Source organism: Notolepis coatsorum (genome assembly GCF_963971535.1).
Source record: "Notolepis coatsorum genome assembly, chromosome: 4".
NCBI classification, from domain to species: domain Eukaryota; kingdom Metazoa; phylum Chordata; class Actinopteri; order Aulopiformes; family Paralepididae; genus Notolepis; species Notolepis coatsorum.
Genome location: NC_140168.1, coordinates 141,761,773 through 141,781,958, shown reverse-complemented (window position 1 = coordinate 141,781,958; position 20,186 = coordinate 141,761,773). Strand labels below are relative to the sequence as shown.

The 20,186-nt window shown below is 48.6% G+C and overlaps 1 protein-coding gene across 1 annotated transcript in view; it reads left to right on the top strand.

Moving 5' to 3' along the window:
- The first annotated feature begins 575 nt into the window (after window positions 1-575).
- The window catches only part of agfg2 (ArfGAP with FG repeats 2), a 106,873-nt gene continuing 87,262 nt past the window's right edge, over window positions 576-20,186 (top strand). The window contains exons 1-2 of the mRNA XM_084312124.1: window positions 576-1,033; window positions 2,249-2,346. Of these exons, the coding sequence (XP_084168250.1) occupies window positions 867-1,033; window positions 2,249-2,346 (265 nt within the window). The 5' untranslated portion in view covers window positions 576-866. The remainder of the gene's footprint in view (window positions 1,034-2,248; window positions 2,347-20,186) is intronic.

Here is a 20,186-nt window from a genome sequence, read left to right as displayed (position 1 = left end):
TCTCTCTCCCCCCCTCTCTCCCCCCCCTCTCTCTCCCTCTCTCTCTCTCTCCCCTCTCTCTCTCCCCCATCTCTCTCCCTCCCCCCCTCTCTCTCTCTCTCCCCCCTCTCTCTCCCCCCCTCTCTCTCCCCCCCCCATCTCTCTGTGATGATCAAAATGACAAAATGCCTAAATATTGCAACGTTGCCTTTCTGACTGACTTTCTATACGTGAATGTCTTAATCACACAATCTTCACCTCTCTTTCTCCCCATCTTTTTCTCACCCCCCACCTCTCTCTCTATCTCTTTCTGTCTCTCTGTCTCTCTCTATCTCTTTCTGTCTCTGTTTCTCTCTCTGACTCTCTCTCTCTGTCTGTCTCTCTCTATATAAATATCTCCCTGTCTCTGTCTCTCTCTCTCTCCCTCTCCCCCCTCTCTCCCCCCCCCCCATCTCTCTCTCTCCCCCCCCCCCATCTCTCTCTCTCTCCCCTCTCTCTCCCCCCCCCCCATCTCTCCCCCCCCTCTCTCTCTCTCTTCCACTTCGCAGGGGGAGCCTACGACGCACGCATGTAGCCGCGTATAGATATGTCTCCAATCGCCTGGACGGTGGACCAGAGCCGCATAATCGTTTTCATAATGCGGGCGTGAGGGAGAGAGACGAGAGGGAGAGAGAGAGAGAGAGAGAGAGGGAGGGAGGGAGAGAGAGGCACCACCGGAGGTTGAAGGTTCAGGGCCAGGCAGGCAGGCAGGCAGGCAGGCGGTGTATTGGCGACCGAGAGAGAGTCCCGCAGGCTGCTCGTCCTGCACACGCACCCAGGCAGCCAAAGGAAGAGACAGGGGGCTTGACTGAGGAGGGGAAAGGGAGAGAGAGAGAGAGACCACCACCATGTCGAACCGCAAGCACCGGGACAACCAGGAGATCTGCGCCCGCAAGGTTCGGGAGCTGGCCCAGTCCGGAGTCAACAAACACTGCTTCGAGTGCAGCCAGCCCGGGGTGACTTACAGCGACATCACCGTGGGCTGCTTCGTGTGCACGACGTGCTCCGGAATGCTGTAAGTAATTATTGCACGAGAATAATAATAATAATCCATATAGATACACACCCACCCCTCCTCCTCGTTAATAGGCTACGGTACAATATCTTATCCAAACCCTTTTGTGAATATATATATATATAATATAATGCAAGCGAACAAGCTGATTATAACCCGGTTATATGAAGCGATGTGCTCTTATGACTGGACACCACTGACCAACCGTATAGAGAGGATGAATAAATGTGTTATAAATGTGTCATAACGGGAAGTGAGGAGGCGATATGGCTCTAGTCTGGACCAATATAGCCGGGGTTGTACTGTACTGTACACTACGCGCAGATTAATGTACGCAGTGTCTCTCTCTCTCTTTCTGCATTTCCTTCCGACACACATGCAGCTCAGCATAATCATAAATGAGATATCGACTACTTGGTAATTCCCAGGCGCACCCGACCCGTTAATCGCGCTTGAGTTATACGGCGCGTTTCGTCATCATGGTACAGGTTTGGCACCTTCCGTGTGTTGTTGACACACACACACACACACACACACACACACACACACACACACACACACACACACACACACACGCACACACACACACGCGCACGCACACACTTACACACACACACGCACACTCCTACGCAGAAAGTTGGATGACGTCCCACTCTGACGTGTATACGGGCGTAAGAAGAGGCAGCTCTGCGTAGGAGTTGTGTGTGTGTGTGTTTTTTTTTTTACACATTTTCTGTCCTGTGTTCTGCTTCTGCATGTGGAGAGATCAGACCGGAGAGACCAACACGGACTGGTCTCTCTTGTACAGGACATTTACCAATGATGCTCAGTCTGGGCCGGGGCAATGTTTCATCACTGGCTCGCTGCTCGCACACCCTGTCTGTCCCACCATGTCGTCACAAAGAGCAAAGAGGAGATATATACTGTCTGTTGGAAAACACTGTGCCTTTTGGACACAAGGAATGTTTGGCACCTATTTTGTTTGCAACAGCACACTTTTACTTTGTGTCACACAGTCAGTTGTCGAATGTTGCCTCGTTCTCTCTTTGTTTTTCGCTCACTGCCCGTCACCTCTCTTGTAGGCTATACCTGGTTATGAATTTGTTCTATTATGTCACAATGTCCCAACAGGCGCATCATGTCATGGGGGGGAATGACCTCTCCTATCTCTCCCATCTTTCTGATTGTGTTTCTCCCTGCGTCGTGCGTCCTCAGGCGAGGCCTCAACCCTCCCCACAGAGTCAAGTCTATCTCCATGACAACCTTCTCCCAACAGGAAGTGGAGTTTCTGCAAAACCATGGCAACGAGGTGAGTGACAGACCGGCGGCAGGATTGTCACTTTTTGACCTTGCTGCAAAGCCATCATAATGATTTTCACCTTTAGTACGTTGTTTATAAACCTACCCCTTACCGCAACCCTAACCCCTTAACCACTCCCACCATCTACAAATTAGAAAATATACAGTACAAATGTCCCCCCGGGCTATGGGGTTTTAGACACACACTACGCTGCTAGACCAGCTGCTGTAGTTGGCAGTCGAGTCAGGTGCATCATGGGCTAGTAGGAGGCAGGACTTGTTGCACCAAATATTTCACCTTGCAGCTTGCAAGCCCAAATCACACGTCTTATTGTGGCTATGATGATGACTGAACAGTTTTATTCCATCCGATTATTAATTGTTTTCCCATATTAACATTGACAAATATAATATACCACTATCTTATGTAGGTAATCATAGCCTCTTTGATATTTTAATATTTGTATGCATTGTAATATAACATTTGTATTTAATTATAAATACTATGTTTTACCGGATGAAGGTCCAATGACTGAAACATAGTATTTATAATACAGTTGAATGTAATGTGCAGGACATTATAGGTGATAAGATGTACATGTACTCATTTCAGTTACAATATTAGATTAGATTAGATTAGATTCAAATGTATTGTCATCATCATACAGCACAAGTACAGCACAACGAAAATAAGTTGGCATCCAACCAGAGTGCAAACCTAACAGTAAAGTGCAATAGTAATATTCAATGTACAGGTGATTAAACTGGAGTACATATAAATTAGTACTACTGAGTAATAGTGCTAATTCAATGTATTTACAGTGTTGTAGTATTATTATGTACAGTGATACAGGTATGAAGACACTATAGTCATAAGTCATACTGGCCAGCAGTATAACTAGTAAGAGTAGATGGTATGGATATGTACAGATATAGATATAGTATCTAGTCTACATGTATGTAAAAATGATTATATGCATGTATATTCAGACAGATGTGGATATATATACACAGCAAACATATATATATATACAGTATATGGCATATACAGCATTATTGTACATGCTATCATCATCAGTTATATGGGTAGACTATAGTTTGAGGTAGGTAGTTATTATTACAGTGTAGGGCAGTTATAGACAGTGAAGGCAGTAGGCAGGTATAAATTGAGTAATAGCAACAGAGTTCAGAGCTTGTACAGTATGGATAACAGAGCCTAGAGTATAAGCAGTGGAGTTTTCAGAGATTATACGGTATGGGGGTGGGGCTGTCAGAGTTCAGAGAGATGACAGCTGAGGGGATGAAGCTGTTCCTGAGCCTGCTTGATATTCCTATAGCGCCTCCCAGAGGGAAGGAGGGCAAACAGAAATAGTCTTAATTGCAGGGAGTGATGTACCGGTGATGTGTTGGGCGGTTTTCACCACCCTCTGCAGTGCTTTCCGGTCTGAGGCAGTGCAGTTGCCGTACCAGACTGTGATGCAGTTGGTGAGTATGCTTTTTATGGTTGCAACGGTCAACCTCCGTCCCGTTGATATGGACGGGGGCGTGCGTGTGTTCGCCAGCTCTGGTCTTCCTGAAGTCCACGATGAGCTCCTTGGTGTTCTTGGTGTTGAGGGTCAGGTTGTTGTCAGCGCTCCACGCCGCCAGGGGCTGGACCTCCTCCCTGTAGGCAGACTCAAGTTTCAAGTTTCAAGTTTCTTTAATAGTTGTCATACAGAAGTACAGAATACTTTCATACAAAATGCTTCTTACTGTTACGCTCCAGAGACTGTGCTAGACAAGATAGTATCAAATAACATAGTATAGCATGTAATTTAGAAGAAGAAATAATATACAATACTATGTAATATACTCAACGTTGTGTTTGATGAGGTCCACCACCGCTGTGTCGTCTGCAAAACTTGATAAGGGTGTTGGTTGGTGCCATGTATAGGAGTACAGTCGTGGGTGAAGAGGGAGTAGAGAAGGGGGCTCAGCACACAGCCTCACAGAACACCGGTGTTCAGGGTGAGAGTGGAGGAAGTGAGATTGTCTATCGAAGTCAAGTATCCAGTTGCAGACAGAGGGGTTAATGTCAGGGGCGCCAGGGTGGCGCACCACGTACAGCGCTGCGGGGCAACACGGCCGTCCCGGCGACCTTTGCCGAATGTCTTCCCCCTCTATCTCCCATACTTCCTCTCTCTCTCTCTACCGGACTGCCTGCAGAAAAACAATAAAAATCGACCAAAAACATAACAAAAAAATAAAAAAAAGAGGGGTTAATGTCGAGGTTCTTGGTTTCCACGAGGTCACAGAGTGTGGAGATGAGTCTGGAGGGGATGGTGGTGTTGAATGCTGAGCTGAAGTCGATGAACGGCATCCTCACATGGGTGTCGCTCTCATCCAGGTGGGAGACGGCGTGCTCCGTGCTCTTGTTCTCACGGTAGTAGGCAAGTGTTGATCCAGTGAGGGTGAGAGGCCAGATCTGAGGTGAGCCAGGACCAGCCTCTCGAAGCACTTCATGATAATGGGGGTGAGTGTGTGCAACAGGGCGGAAGTCATTGAGGCTCGTTGGAGACGAGCGTTTTCGGCACTGGCACGATGGAGGTGGTTTTGAAGCGCTGCTGGGACAACTGCCTGGGCTAGTGACAGGTTGAAGATGTCGGTCAATACTTGGGTCAGCTGCTCTCTGTGCGGCTCCTGAGCACACAGGATGCCATCAGGGCCAGCTACCTTACACGTATTCCTCCTGCTCAGTGCGGCACACACACACACACACACGTCGTTGGGGAGTCGGCAGGGAGAGCAGCCTCGATGGGCGCCTCCCGGCCGGGTTGTCCTTGTCGAAGCGGGCATACAATTTGGAGAACATGGAATCAGCCTGCCTCTCTTCCTGTTACCAGTTTGATCTTTGGTCTTGTGGTTTCGGGTTGTTTTTGGAGGAATGTTGCTCCTCTGCCCGCTTTTGACTTATGAAAACAAACTGACCTGCAGAGTTCAACCCCAACCACACTGCTTATATTCTCTCTCTCTCTCTCTCTCTCTCCCTCTCTCTCTCTCTCTCTCTCTCTCCCTCCCCCCCTCTCTCTCTCTCCCTCCCTCTCCCTCTCTCTCTCTACTCCTCTCTCTCTCTCTCTCTGTGGTTGTGTGTTTATGTGTTGAAGGAGGAAGGATGAAAGAATGAAGAAAGGGGAACAAGAGGGGCTTAATTGTACATACACACACAGTAGCTGTACTTGTGACTGACCCTTGACCCCAGCCCTCCTGTGAGCGAGGCAGTGCAGTGCCGTCCTTGTGAGGGTCAAAGCTGATCGCAGGCAGTTGAGGTCAGGGGGGTTGGGTTAGAATCAGGGTTAGGCCAGAGCATAGATATCTATAGAACGGGCCAGAGTGCTTAGACATGTAGGGGTTATAGTTGAGAGGTTAAGGGAATGTCCTCACGGGTATCAAAATACCAACACAAGATAAGATAATAAGATATTCCTTTATAGATCCCTGTGGGGTGTCATAGCAGCATGGGGGAGGGGATATACAGGTATGGTAAAAATGGTAAATGGCTGCATTTATATAGCAGCTTTTATCCAAAGCACTTTACGATTTGATCCTCACATTTTACCCGTTCACTCACACATTCACACACCGATAGCGCGGAGGCAAGGTGCAAGGTGAATCGAAAATTAGATCTGAATATTAAAATATGAGAATGTAAACAAAGGTGCAGATAAGGGTCTGTATGCCCTATCAGTTACAATGTACAGTATATTATACGTTACAATAAATATAGGAGGCAATACAAAATTAGAATCTGAACATAACTGTGTGTGTGTGTGTCCGTGCTGACATGTGCATGTGTGTTGGCTCCATCCACCACCAGGCGAGTTCATCGTACAAAAAGGATGAAAGGATGAAATGTTACAGGAAGCTGCGTTCAACACCAACACTGTTTTGGTGATTCATATACAGACATCCTTCTGCTATTGGGGTCGACATAATATACGTGACTCAGTGGCGCTAGGTTCCGTGTGGAGAGGCAGAGGTGTATGGCTGTTATTATCGTTAGTTTCCCTCCATTACTGTTGGCACGTAGCGCGAGGGGGGGGGGGAGACGTAGCTTGTCTAGTCTCACTCACTGCTGTTGAATCTTAGAGAGGATTTAAAGGAAAACTCCAACATTTTGGGAAATTAGCTTATTTAACATCTTCCCTGAAGTTAGACAAGAAGATACATACCTTTTTTGTCTCTGTGCGTGCATTTCGCTTTTGGAACAGTCGCGCCGTTAGCGTAGCTTAGCTTCATCACTGGAAGTGGGGGGGGGGGACAATAGCCTGACGTTCCCTTACAGTGTATACAGTCACCAAATACACTCCAAATACAACTCCAAAACGTTCATGTAAACATGTTGTGACCTGTGTATTTACCACGTGGAGAAATAAAAAATAATTGAATTAGACAATTACGTTTTCTAAGCAAATATACTCGGATTTTCTTTTTGCCTAAGCACTCGTAGAGGCGCGCAGCCAGTGATTTCTACGTGAAGCCGTGTTTGTGGACATTCTCATTAATTCAAAGGCTCCGAACCGATTGAAGTTTCATGACTTAAAATCCTCTTACCTTGACGATTAAAAGCCTCCCCAATTTAGAAAACAGTAATCCAATGGCTGGTATTGATAATATAATACTAACTACTGCACGTAGCTAACCGGAGCTAACACAGAGCTGGACGGTCAGTAAAGCAAATATAATGACTTCCTTTCTGGGGTTTTTAAAATAAAAGTGCAACGTTTATAGCAGCGGAAAACGTTTATTTTGTACATTATCTAACGTTAACACGAACCTAAACTAACTTGGTGATCCTTTTCTGTGTTTTATTAAATAATGATTTTCAGATTTTGAGAAATGGTATTTTCATGGAGAACAGTGCAGCTGCAACAGATAGCACTTTAGTGATAATTTTCTGTAATCCAATTTTTTTTTTTATAAATATCAAGGCCCCCCCTGTCATGCCTCTGCGCCCCCCCTGGGGGGCGCGCCCCCCACTTTGAGAAACACTGCTGTAAGGGAACGTCAGGCTATTGTCCCCCCCCCACTTCCAGTGATGAAGCTAAGCTACGCTAACGGAGCGACTGTTCCCAAAGCTAAATGCACACACAGAGACAAAAAAGGTATGTATCTTCTTGTCTAACTCCAGGGAAGATGTTAAATAAGCTAATTTCCCAAAATGTTGGAGTTTTCCTTTTAAAGGCGCTGTAAGTAGTAGTAGTAGTAGTAGTAGTAGTAGTAGTAGTAGTAGTAGTAGTAGTAGCAGTAGCAGTAGTAGTAGTAGTAGTAGTAGTAGTAGTAGTAGTAGTAGTAGTAGTAGTAGTAGTAGTAGTAGTAGTAGTAGTAGTAGTAGTAGTTTATTCAGTCATCATCTCACACAATACAATATACACCATCATTTAACAATATTTTATTTTACAGTGACTGAAAAGGTACAGACTGAAGCATAATGCTTATATATGCCTGTCCTATATTCTTAACAAAAATTAAGACTCCAAAACAGTATTCTAAAAGAAAATAACAAAAAAGAACAGTATTATTCACCCTTGTAGTTTTCAAAAATAGCTTTACAAACCATTTTCTTAAAAACCAAAAGCGAATTACTCATTCTTAACTGTATATCAGCATTGTTCCACAAGTTAACCCCAATAATAGAAATACACCTCCTTTTAATCCCTTTCTTAGCTTTTTGAACAGTAAATTTACAAATATCTCTCAAATCATAGTTTCTTTCATGTATTGAAAAAAACCTTTGCAACCCGTCTGGGAGTAACTTTGCTTTAGCTCTGTACATTATTTGCATAGTTTTATAATAAACCAAATCATTAAAATAAAAAATATGAGACTTTATAAACAATGGATTTGTGTGTTCATAGTAACCAGCCTTGAAAAGGTTCCGAATGGCCCGCTTTTGCAGTAAGACTATTGGATTTACTGTCTTTTTAAATGTCGACCCCCATACTTCCACACAGTAAGATATGTAAGGATGTAGTTGATATTTTGTTGTTAAAATATGTGTTAAATAGCTCTACATTCTGACAGCAATCACTGATATACCACTGAGTTTTGGTCAGTAACATGGGTCTCTCAGTCTCCCCGCTCTGCAGTAAACACAAAATACATTTCCTGGTATCCCGTTCCCACTTCATCAAATCAGGAGAGAGAACCAGAATCTTTACTTATTTCAAGAAATCTTGCCAAGCCACATTTGCTTACAGCACTGGCAGATTATTTTACTTGTTTCAAGCACATATTTCCTTAAAACTAGTTTTTACTAATTTTAAGGAAACTAGTTTTAATTCTTGCAGTGTGGAGTTCTCTCTCCTGATTGGATAAAGTGGGAGTGGGAAACGGGATACCAGAAAATGTATTTTGTATTTACTGCAGAGTGGAGGGACTGGGAGACCCATGTTACTGACCAGACACTCTATATCAGTGATGACTGTTTACTGCAGAGTGGAGGGACTGGGAGACCCATGTTACTGACCAGACACTCTGTATCAGTGATGGCTGTTTACTGCAGAGTGGAGGGACTGGGAGACCCATGTTACTGACCAGACACTCTATATCAGTGATGGCTGTTTACTGCAGAGTGGAGGGACTGGGAGACCCATGTTACTGACCAGACACTATATCAGTGATGGCTGTTTACTGCAGAGTGGAGGGACTGGGAGACCCATGTTACTGACCAGACACTCTATATCAGTGATGACTGTTTACTGCAGAGTGGAGGGACTGGGAGACCCATGTTACTGACCAGACAGACACTCTATATCAGTGCTGACTGTTTACTGCAGAGTGGAGGGACTGGGAGACCCACATTACTGACCAGACACTATATCAGTGATGGCTGTTTACTGCAGAGTGGAGGGACTGGGAGACCCATGTTAATGACCAGACACTATATCAGTGATGGCTGTTTATTGCAGAGTGGAGGGACTGGGAGACCCATGTTACTGACCAGACACTCTGTATCAGTGATGGCTGTTTACTGCAGAGTGGAGGGACTGAGAGACCCACGTTACTGACCAGACACTCTTTCTTTCTTTTTAATAGTTGTCATACAGAAGTACAGAATACTTTCATACAAAATGCTTCTTACTGTTACGCTCCAGAGACTGTGCTAGACAAGATAGTATCAAATAACATAGTATAGCATGTAGTTTAGAAGAAGAAAATGAGGTCACAGTGTTCGGTATAGACATATGTACAATGTTCTGAGTTACCATATAATATACAATACTATGCAGTGTACTTGTAACTGAGGGGTACAATTCCCTGACTGTATTACTAGATATGATACTTACTACCACTACCTTTGTACTTAATATTCGGCCACCCAGTACTCGGCATAAATATATTATGATGAACACTGTCACGTAGATGAAACGGATCCAACACAAATGTACAAATTAGAAATAGGTCTTTATTTCTACACAGCGATGGTGTGTAGAGCAAGCACTTAATCAAATCAATCACATTTATGAATGGGAATTAGTATGCACTTTTATGGCAAGAGTATTCGTCGGTATATCAATAGAGAATGTCCAATCTCTGAAGGCGCAGGTGGTACATATACGACCTGGAATAGTTAAGGAATAACAGCAATGATACTTTAATGATTATAGACTGGACACACCAGGGGGGGGGTTAATCCGGTCGCTTGTAAGCCGACAGGAGTAGGAAGGGGGGGGGGGGTAGAGTCCGGCTGCCTCATCCGGCCAAGGGTATCCCAGGTGAACCCACTGTAGTGCCGTTCAATGCGCCGGCGATCCTTGGACCACAGATGAAAGCAGGTGGACTCTCTGTGAGCCGGCTCTCTCCGGTCCACGGGGGAGAGACGTGAAGCGACCTCGTCTTGCAGAGCGTCTCCTCACCTTGCGTCCTCTCCAGGGGGGGGGGGGTTCCAACACACGGCAGTATCGGGGGTCTTTATCCATGGAATAATCAACGTATACAAAGCATAATCCGTGCCTGGGAAGGCGGGCTGTCGTCGGTAGAATAATCCGGTATACAGGTCCACTCGCTCGTCGGCTCTGGGGCTCCTCGGGTGCAATCTCACATGGGGTCGATCATCCTGGATAAGCAGCCAGTTTTCTGCCCGAAACGATGGGGTGCTGACTACGGTAGTATTCTCACCGCACGAAGCACTATATATTAACAGACTATTATTAGCTTAATAGACTACGTCCAACTCGACGATATAGTGCCAAATATGACTATTAAAATATTAATATACACGATGTCTCAATACCGATGGTAGGCCGAACTTGGCCTTACTCCCACACGTGGCGTCGCGGGGAGGCTTTACGTCTGTGACTCTATTGGAGGGTAAGAAACTGGACTGAAAAGGAAGTCCTACTTTAGTAGCGCAGTATATATACGCACTATGAACAAATAGTCCCATTAGTGGTGCGGTAGCCAGATTCCTACGCGGAACTAGGACTTGTTCGTACATGTTGAGCGGTACGTTTGAACTGGGTCTGGGGGGTATGGCAGCCTGGCACCAAGGTCTTGACCAATAGTAGAATGGAGACTATTATGGGATGTTCAGTAGGCTAGAATGGATATTCAATGCATATTGTACAAGGAATATACAAGGGATATCAGGGAATATTAGAGAATATACAAATACAATTAAATATATATATATAATAAATATATATATTCGGTTTAATCTGGCCCTTCACAACAGCCACCCCCTGATTGGTCCCAGACCTAATCAGTTAAGCAGAGACAGATTAATCGCGTTGTCTATTTACACATAAGGGTTTGCTGTAGGGGTCAGTCAACTTCACAAAGTCATAGGGTTATAGGGTCATGGTCATCATCGATTGTGTCTGGGAGTCGGGGCAGTTCTATGAGCCTCGCCACGGGACGGGTGTAAGTGCGACCCTGGACAAGCACTTCAGCTGCTCGGACCTTGCCGTCGGCACCGGTGATCACTTTGCTTACGCGGCCGGCCGGCCACATAGCTCTGGGCAGTGATTGATCAATAATCATGACGACTGTTCCTTCTGTCAAATTGTCTCTCTCCTTTACCCACTTCTGGCGGGTCTGTAGAGACGGTAGGTAGTGCAGTAGGAAACTGCTCCAAAACTTGTCGGCTAATACTTGGCTGTACCTCCACATTCGTCGGCCGTTCGCTTCTTCAGGCCGGTACATTGTCTGGGGTAACGCGGGATCTAGCCGCCCCATCAGGAGTGTGTTGGGGGTAACTGGGTCGATATCCGCCACATCGCTGGAGACGTAGCCGAGGGGCTTAGAGTTCAATACTCCCTCAATCTCCGTGAGGACTGTCATTAGGACTTCTTCCGCCACAGTCTGGGCCCCAAGTACTGCGTACAGGGCTGTCTTTATGGAACGCACTTCCCGTTCCCAAGTACCACCGAAGTGGGGTGCGTTTGGGGGGTTGAATTGGAAGTCAATCTGTGCTGGAGCGAGGTGGGTCTTAAGTTCTGGGCCCATAGCTTGGAAGCTCTCTCTCAGCTCTCTTTCGCCGCCTTTGAAGTTTGTCCCATGATCGGACAATAGTGTAGACGGTCTTCCTTTCCGTGATGTGAATCTACGGAAGGCCATAAGGAATGAGTCTGTGCTCATGGTCGGGAGAAGCTCGATGTGTATCGCTCTGGTGGTCATGCATTTGAATACAATACCCCACCGCTTCTCGGTTCCTCTTCCTTTCTTTATGTGCAGCGGGCCAAAGCAGTCCATACCCGTTGAGTGGAATGGCTTGTCACCGATTCGGAGGCGACATGGAGGAAGGTCAGCCATCCTTGGTATGCTGGGCTGCGCGCGCCACTTGCGGCAGTCTAGACATGTTCGCTGGAAGCGTCGTACCGCCTCTCTTCCTTGTAGGATCCAGTAACGACGTCTGATTTCCGCGAAGACTCTTTCTGCTCCTGCGTGATGTACATCCTCATCGTATTTCTTTATAATCAGCTCTGTGACCTTGTGTCGGCTGTTCAATACGATCGGGTATTTAATGTCATCCGGTAGATTGGGGGCTCTGCGTAGGCGACCACCCACTCTGATGAGGGTATGAGCGTCGCTCTCGGGGGCCAGATGAATTAATCTGCTGTCGGATGGGACGGGCTTTCCTCCCTGTAGACAGGCCAATTCATCGGGGAACGAGTCTCTCTGGGCTCGCTGCAGTAGAAGCAATTCTGCTTCCTCGTAGTTAGCTGCTGACATATCAGCGGGGGACTTGCACTCCGGGTGGTACCGCAGGAATGTTCTTTGTTGTGCACTCTCTATGGACGTGCAATCGTCTATGTTAGGGTCGGTGGAGGCTACGGTGCTCAATCCACAGAACACAGACTTCTTATTTTCCACCTCCTCTGGACTTGCTTCCCTCGGGATAGGCATGGGCCACTGTCCTTCCGGGAGTCTTAGGAATGCGGGGCCGTCACTGTAGACATTGCGACGGGTGAGGTCATCTAGGGGCATTCCCCGGGTGATGACGTCAGCTGGGTTCTGTTTTGTATCAACGTAGCGCCACTCTGTTTCTCCGGTTAACTCTTCGGTTAAGTCTTGAATCTCGGTGACTCTGACTCCCACGAAGACTTTGTACTTGCATGAGTCCGATTTGATCCAGGCGAGTACTGTCGTGGAATCTGACCACAGGATTGTTCTAGACACCGGTATGGTGAGCTCACGTTGGATGAGCGTGGCTAGGTGCGCTCCGGCTAGGGCTGCGCAGAGCTCTAGACGTGGGATAGATTGTTGCTTGCGTGGGGCTATTCTCGAGCGGGCGAGGACAAATGCTGTGTAGATCTCTCCCCCCTTTTCTTGGGCCCGCAAGTAGGCTACTGATCCGTATGCGACCTCTGAGGCGTCACTGAAGACGTGTAAGTCCATTTTACATGTCTCTGGCCTCACCGTGGGTGGGAAGTAGCTTCGGCGCATATTAACGCCTGGGAGTGAGTGGAGCTCCATCTCCCACTCTCTCCAGGTGGATGCAAGGTGTGCGGGAATGGGGTCGTCCCAGCCCTGGTCCTTGTCCCACAATGCTCGTACAATCATTTTTGCCCTGGTGGTGTACGGTAGAATACATCCTAGCGGGTCATATTGTCGGGCGAGTGTTGTGTACACACTCCGTCTGGTGGTCGGCGCCGCCGCCGGCCTTCCCTGCTCCGTAGTCAGGGGCTTGTGTCTGTAGTGAAGCGAATCTGTTTTGAATCGCCACACCAATCCCAGGGTCATCTCCTGGGCTTCTCCCGGGATTGTAGCCATCCAGGTCTCGCTGCTGGCTGCCTTGTCCTCGGAGGAGAGGCTGCGCAGTACTTGCGGATCGCTGCTGGCCCACTGCCTGAGATCAAAGCCGCCTTTGATCAATGAGGCGCGGAGTTTAATCAGGAGAGCCTCGGCTTCTTCCTGGGTTGAAAGGCTTTGTAGACAGTTGTCTACGTAGAAGCTGTTCTTTACGCTGTGTCGGACCTCTTCGTCCGCTGCTGGGTCCTCTGCTACATGTTTCTGTAGTGCAAATGTAGCACAGCAGGGGCTGCACGTCATTCCGAAGGGGAGGACTTCCCATTGGTAGATGGCTGGGTGCTCATCTCCTGGCTTCTCTCTCCATAAGAACCGTAACAGGGGCTTGTCCTCCTCTACTAATCTCACCTGCAGGAACATTCCTTTAATGTCCCCGCTGATGGCCACCTTTTCCTGGCGGAAGCGGAGTAGAACGCCGAGTAGGGAGGGGCCGAGTGTGGGACCGGGCAGTAACTCTTTATTCAGATTTTGGGATCCGATCTGGTAGCTGCAGTTAAATACTATGCGGTCTTTACCGTTGTGATGGACCTTGTGGTGAGGTACGTACCACGATTCAGTGGTCTGGTCAGCCTCTTTAATGTCCATCTTTGTGACGTGTCCCGCTGTGATGAGCTTCTCAATCTCAGCGCGGTATACACTCTCTTGGGCGGGGTTCTTGGCTAAGCGCCGCTCCGTGTTCAGCAGGTACCGTTCTGTGGCGTCTGTCTTGGCGTGGAAAGTAGGCATTCCTTCTCGCCGCAGGAGTGGCGTGGCGTATCTCAACACGCCGTTGACCGGGACTCTCTTGGTCCCTGTCTCGAGGAGGTGAATGGCGTAAATGTCATCTTTAGAGCGAATGTCTTTCTTTCCGTTCTTAAAGGGCATTTGTTCCAAGGTCCATAGCCGCTCTACGTGTTGCAGGAGTGCGGTTTCTCCCTCCGTGACTCGGGAGTGGAGACATCTAGTGGCTGTACTTCGGTTGAGAGATTTGGCGAGCGGGCCTTGGAGAGTCCATCCCAAACGGGTCTCGACTGCTGCAGGACAGCCTCGGGGTCCGGTATGAACCCGGTCTATCGGGACAATGAGGTCTGCATGGTCGGAGCCTATCAACAGGGTCGGCATAGCATTGTCTATGAGCGGGATCGGTAACTTGCGCAGATGTGCATATTTCTCCATCAGCTTGGCGACGGGGTATGTGTACCGCGACAGTCCTATTTCTTGGCTGGTGAAAGCGTCTGTAATCTGGTACCGTCGCTCAGGCTGGCCGCTTGCTGCGATAGAGAATGAGACATTCTCGCCCTTTATCGTCTTCAAATCTCGTTTTATTGTCCGAATTGTCATTTGGGTTTCGCTTCCCCGCAGCCCTAGCTGGGCCGCAGCGGAGGCGAGCAGAAGGGTCTTCTCTGACCCGTCATCGAGGACGGCGTAAGTGTCCAGGACTTTATTCTGGTAGCTTAGTGTCACACGCACTACTTTTAGGAGTACTCGGGCTCCACTGCTGCTGGCGGGATCGATGTACATGACGCTCGCTTTGCTGCTGGATGGTGCGGGTGAAGGGCGCCGTCTGTTACTGTCGTGAAGTATGTCCAGATGGGCTCCATCGCACTTGGTGCACCTTTTCTTTAAGCGGCATTCGGCTGCCATGTGTGAGCGCGCACAGCGAAAACAGCGCTTGTTGGACTTTATCCATTGACTTGCTTCCTCCGCGTTCAGCTTGGGGAAGGAGTCACATTGCGCTAGCCAGTGTTCTTTCTCACAGTAGGGGCACACTATCTTCCACTTCTCCGTTCTGGAGGGGGTACTGTGGCTCCTGCTGCTCGGTACTGACTCCGATTGGTGCATCACAGTCACCGATCTTCTTCCATCATTTAGTCGTCTGGTTCCTTCTCTGGAGCCAGGGGTGCTCCGTCCGAATGTATCTAGCCGTAGGCTGCTGACTTCTCTCGCCAGGAAGTCTGCTAGATCGAGGAGGTTCGGTTCGGGGCCATTCGGGTCTCGGTGGTCTCTCTGCCGCCTAAAACGCTCCTGTCGAGCGGGCGGCAGCTTCTCCAAGATCCTTTCCACATTTGAGTTGGCGTAAAGTTCATGCCTCCCCTTCTCTCTCTGCGCTCCCAACATCCCTACCAGGGACTGCACTCTGATGGACAGGTCGTCCAGTGCTCGATTGTCTATTGCTGGGGGTAAGCGGTCGATGTGTCGGATCTCCTGGATCACGTAATCCCATATGCGCCCATACCTCTGGTCCAATGCTACCAGCGCTGCTGCGTATGGGGTGGTGGAAGTCGCGTAGGCGAGCGCTATATTATGTGCGCGGGGTACCTTTAAGTGCTTCAGTAGGATGGCGTATTTGTGGCGTTCATCCAATACATCCACCAACATGGTCTCCAGACACATGCAGAGTTCTGTATACTGGGCCCGGTTCTCTTGGGTGAAGTCAAGTACCATAGGCGTGCCAATGTATGACGCTGACTGTGGATACATCGGCGAGCGTTGGGGGAGAGGCCTCCTAGGCGAGTCTCCTCCCGCTCCTTGGTATGGGCTGGTACCGGCAGTGTACCATGGCCCGCTTGTCCAGGTGCTGTTCCTCGGTGCGGGTTGTGCGTCGTGCTCACCCGTGTATAGAGTCGGGGGTCTGTAGCGCAGCTCCGCGGGAGTATAGCCTGGGCTGTACCGGACCTCCTGGTCCGGTAGAGTACTGTGCTGTCGTCGGGCGTGGTTCTCCTCCTCTTCCTCTTCGTCTTCAGTTAGGTCATCCAGTGCTTGTAGTCTCTGGTTTAGCCTCTCCACAGGATATGCTGCTCCTTCCCGGTTGCTAGGTCTCGCTTGGACCGGTGGGGGGAGGTGGTCTGTGGGGGGTATAGACCTCGTCTGTTGGTCAAGTTCAGGGTTGTTTACTCGGCTAGGGGATGCCGCCCTGGAGGTGTGTCTAGACGAGTTCCTGGAGCCTCTGGCGGAGGGAGAGGGTGTTGTCCGTCTGATCAGCTGTTCTATTAGTTGCGCTTGCTGTCTGTCGCGCTCTGCGTCCCGTAGAGCACCAGCAGCTGCTCGCTGGCTGTCTGCTCGGTCTCGGGCCACATTCTCTTCCCTCTGAATGCGTCTTATTTCTAGACGTATATGCTCTTCTTCGCTCCGCTGCTGGATCTGCAGTCGGTCGCGTTCAGCAGCGGCGTTCAGGCTGATGAGGAAGGCCTGCTGTAGGGTCCTCTCTGCCTCGCTGGGAGAAGGCGGTTGTATAGGGGAGCCTTCCCTCGGGGTACTCCTTGCGGAGCCTTGGAGTTCTATCTCCACGGTGCTCTCCCCGTCTTCTTCCGTGCCGAGTTCTCTCTCGGTAGCGTTGTATTCCTCCCGGGACTCATCGGGGACTACTTCTTCAGTACTGGCGGGGTGTGAAGTCATGTCTGGTTCCCACTGGTCCCCACCGTGAACTTGGTCAGTTACATTAGAACCCGTAGGGGCCTCTATGGTCGGGGTAGTCTGGGCGTTGGGGTTAGACATACTTTTACTTTCTAGTTTTACCGCGTTTACTGTTAGTAGAAGACTAGGTTGTTGACTGACAGCGTAAGCCTCTAAGTACTGAGGGAGCCGTCGTTCGCGCTGCGGGCGTTGGTTAGGAGGATCGTTTCGTGGAGTGTTCATCATAGGCCATTTCAATATTAATAACACTATATTAATATTACACTAATTACCCTCCGGCTCGAAGGACCAATTGTAACTGAGGGGTACAATTCCCTGACTGTATTACTAGATATGATACTTACTACCACTACCTTTGTACTTAATATTCGGCCACCCAGTACTCGGCATAAATATATTATGATGAACACTGTCACGTAGATGAAACGGATCCAACACAAATGTACGAATTAGAAATAGGTCTTTATTTCTACACAGCGATGGTGTGTAGAGCAAGCACTTAATCAAATCAATCACATTTATGAATGGGAATTAGTATGCACTTTTATGGCAAGAGTATTCGTCGGTATATCAATAGAGAATGTCCAATCTCTGAAGGCGCAGGTGGTACATATACGACCTGGAATAGTTAAGGAATAACAGCAATGATACTTTAATGATTATAGACTGGACACACCAGGGGGGGGGTTAATCCGGTCGCTTGTAAGCCGACAGGAGTAGGAAGGGGGGGGGGGTAGAGTCCGGCTGCCTCATCCGGCCAAGGGTATCCCAGGTGAACCCACTGTAGTGCCGTTCAATGCGCCGGCGATCCTTGGACCACAGATGAAAGCAGGTGGACTCTCTGTGAGCCGGCTCTCTCCGGTCCACGGGGGAGAGACGTGAAGCGACCTCGTCTTGCAGAGCGTCTCCTCACCTTGCGTCCTCTCCAGGGGGGGGGGGGTTCCAACACACGGCAGTGTCGGGGGTCTTTATCCATGGAATAATCAACGTATACAAAGCATAATCCGTGCCTGGGAAGGCGGGCTGTCGTCGGTAGAATAATCCGGTATACAGGTCCACTCGCTCGTCGGCTCTGGGGCTCCTCGGGTGCAATCTCACATGGGGTCGATCATCCTGGATAAGCAGCCAGTTTTCTGCCCGAAACGATGGGGTGCTGACTACGGTAGTATTCTCACCGCACGAAGCACTATATATTAACAGACTATTATTAGCTTAATAGACTAGGTCCAACTCGACGATATAGTGCCAAATATGACTATTCAAATATTAATATACACGATGTCTCAATACCGATGGTAGGCCGAACTTGGCCTTACTCCCACACGTGGCGTCGCGGGGAGGCTTTACGTCTGTGACTCTATTGGAGGGTAAGAAACTGGACTGAAAAGGAAGTCCTACTTTAGTAGCGCAGTATATATACGCACTATGAACAAATAGTCCCATTAGTGGTGCGGTAGCCACTGCCAGATTCCTACGCGGAACTAGGACTTGTTTGTACATGTTGAGCGGTACGTTTGAACTGGGTCTGGGGGGTATGGCAGCCTGGCACCAAGGTCTCGACCAATAGTAGAATGGAGACTATTATGGGATGTTCAGTAGGCTAGAATGGATATTCAATGCATATTGTACAAGGAATATACAAGGGATATCAGGGAATATTAGAGAATATGCAAATACAATTAAATATATATATATAATAAATATATATATTCGGTTTAATCTGGCCCTTCACAACAGTACTAATGTACAGTACTATATAGTGCAAAGCAGAAATGGGATGAGGTACAATTTAGGTACAATTTACAGTAAGGTGTACGAGTTGTAGTGCAATCCTTCATCAATAAATATAAAGTGTGGGGAGTGGGTGCTACAGTGTGTTTGTTTAAAGTGGGTGTGTGCTATAAAGTGTGTGGAGTGGGTGCTACAGTGTGTTTGTTTAAAGTGAGTGTGTGCGTGTGGATGTGTGTGCTATGTGCGTTTGGTGGTTGTTGTTGTGTAGGGGAGGATCTATGGTGGTTGTTGTTGTGTAGTGTTCATTCATTGTTCGTTTAGCAGCCTGATGGCCTGGGGATAGAAGCTTCTTCTGAGTCTTTCTGTGCTCGCCTTGAGACTCCGGTATCGCTTGCCTGACCGCAGCAGTTCAAAGAGGCAGTTGTTCGGGTGACTGGAGTCTTTAATGATTCTCTTAGCCTTGCCCTTGCAACGCTTGTTGTAAATGTTCTGGAGGGTGGGGAGCCCCCCTCCAATTGTGCGTTCGGCTGAACGTGTCACTCTTTGTAGTCTGCTTCGGTCTTGTGCAGTGCTATTCCCAAACCAGGAGGTGATGTTGCCGGTCAAGATGCTCTCTATTGTACATGAGTAGAAGTTCTTAAGGATCTTCTGACTGACTTGGAACTTCCTTAGGCGCCTGAGGAAGTAGAGGCGTTGTCGTGCCTTCTTCACAACACTGTCAATGTGTGTGGTCCATGTCAAGTCCTCGGATATGTAGGCTCCGAGGTACTTAAAGCTGTTGACTCTCTCAACCGGTGCCCCGTCGATGCTGAGGGGGCTGTAGTCCTTGACCCCCGACCTCCTGAAGTCCACAATCATCTCCTTTGTTTTGCTGACGTTCAGGGAGAGGCTGTTTTCCTGGCACCATCCCGCCAGGACCTTGACCTCTTCCAGGTAGGCCCTCTCGTCGTTGGCAGAGATCAGGCCCACCACCACTGTGTCGTCAGCAAATTTGATGATTGTATTGCTACTCCGCTGAGCCACACAGTCGTGTGTGTACAGGGAGTAGAGGAGGGGACTCAGAACACAGCCCTGGGGGGATGAGGAGGTGCAGTTGCCTGCTCTCACCACCTGGGGTCTGCCAGTCAGGAAGTCCAAGACCCACTGGCAGAGGTCATAGTTCAAGCCCAGGTCCCTGAGCTTGGCTATGAGTATGGAGGGGACTATGGTATTGAATGCCGAGCTGTAGTCGATGAATAGCATTCTCACATAGTTCCCCTGCCTCTTGTCCAGGTGTGATGCTGCTGTGTGCAGCACATGGGCTATGGCGTCCTCCGTGGACCTGTTGGGGCGGTATGCAAATAGCAGGGGGTCCATGTTGATGGGGAGGGAGGAGCAGATGTAGCCCTTTACTAGCTTCTCAAAGCACTTCATGGCTATGGAGGTGAGAGCTACAGGGCGG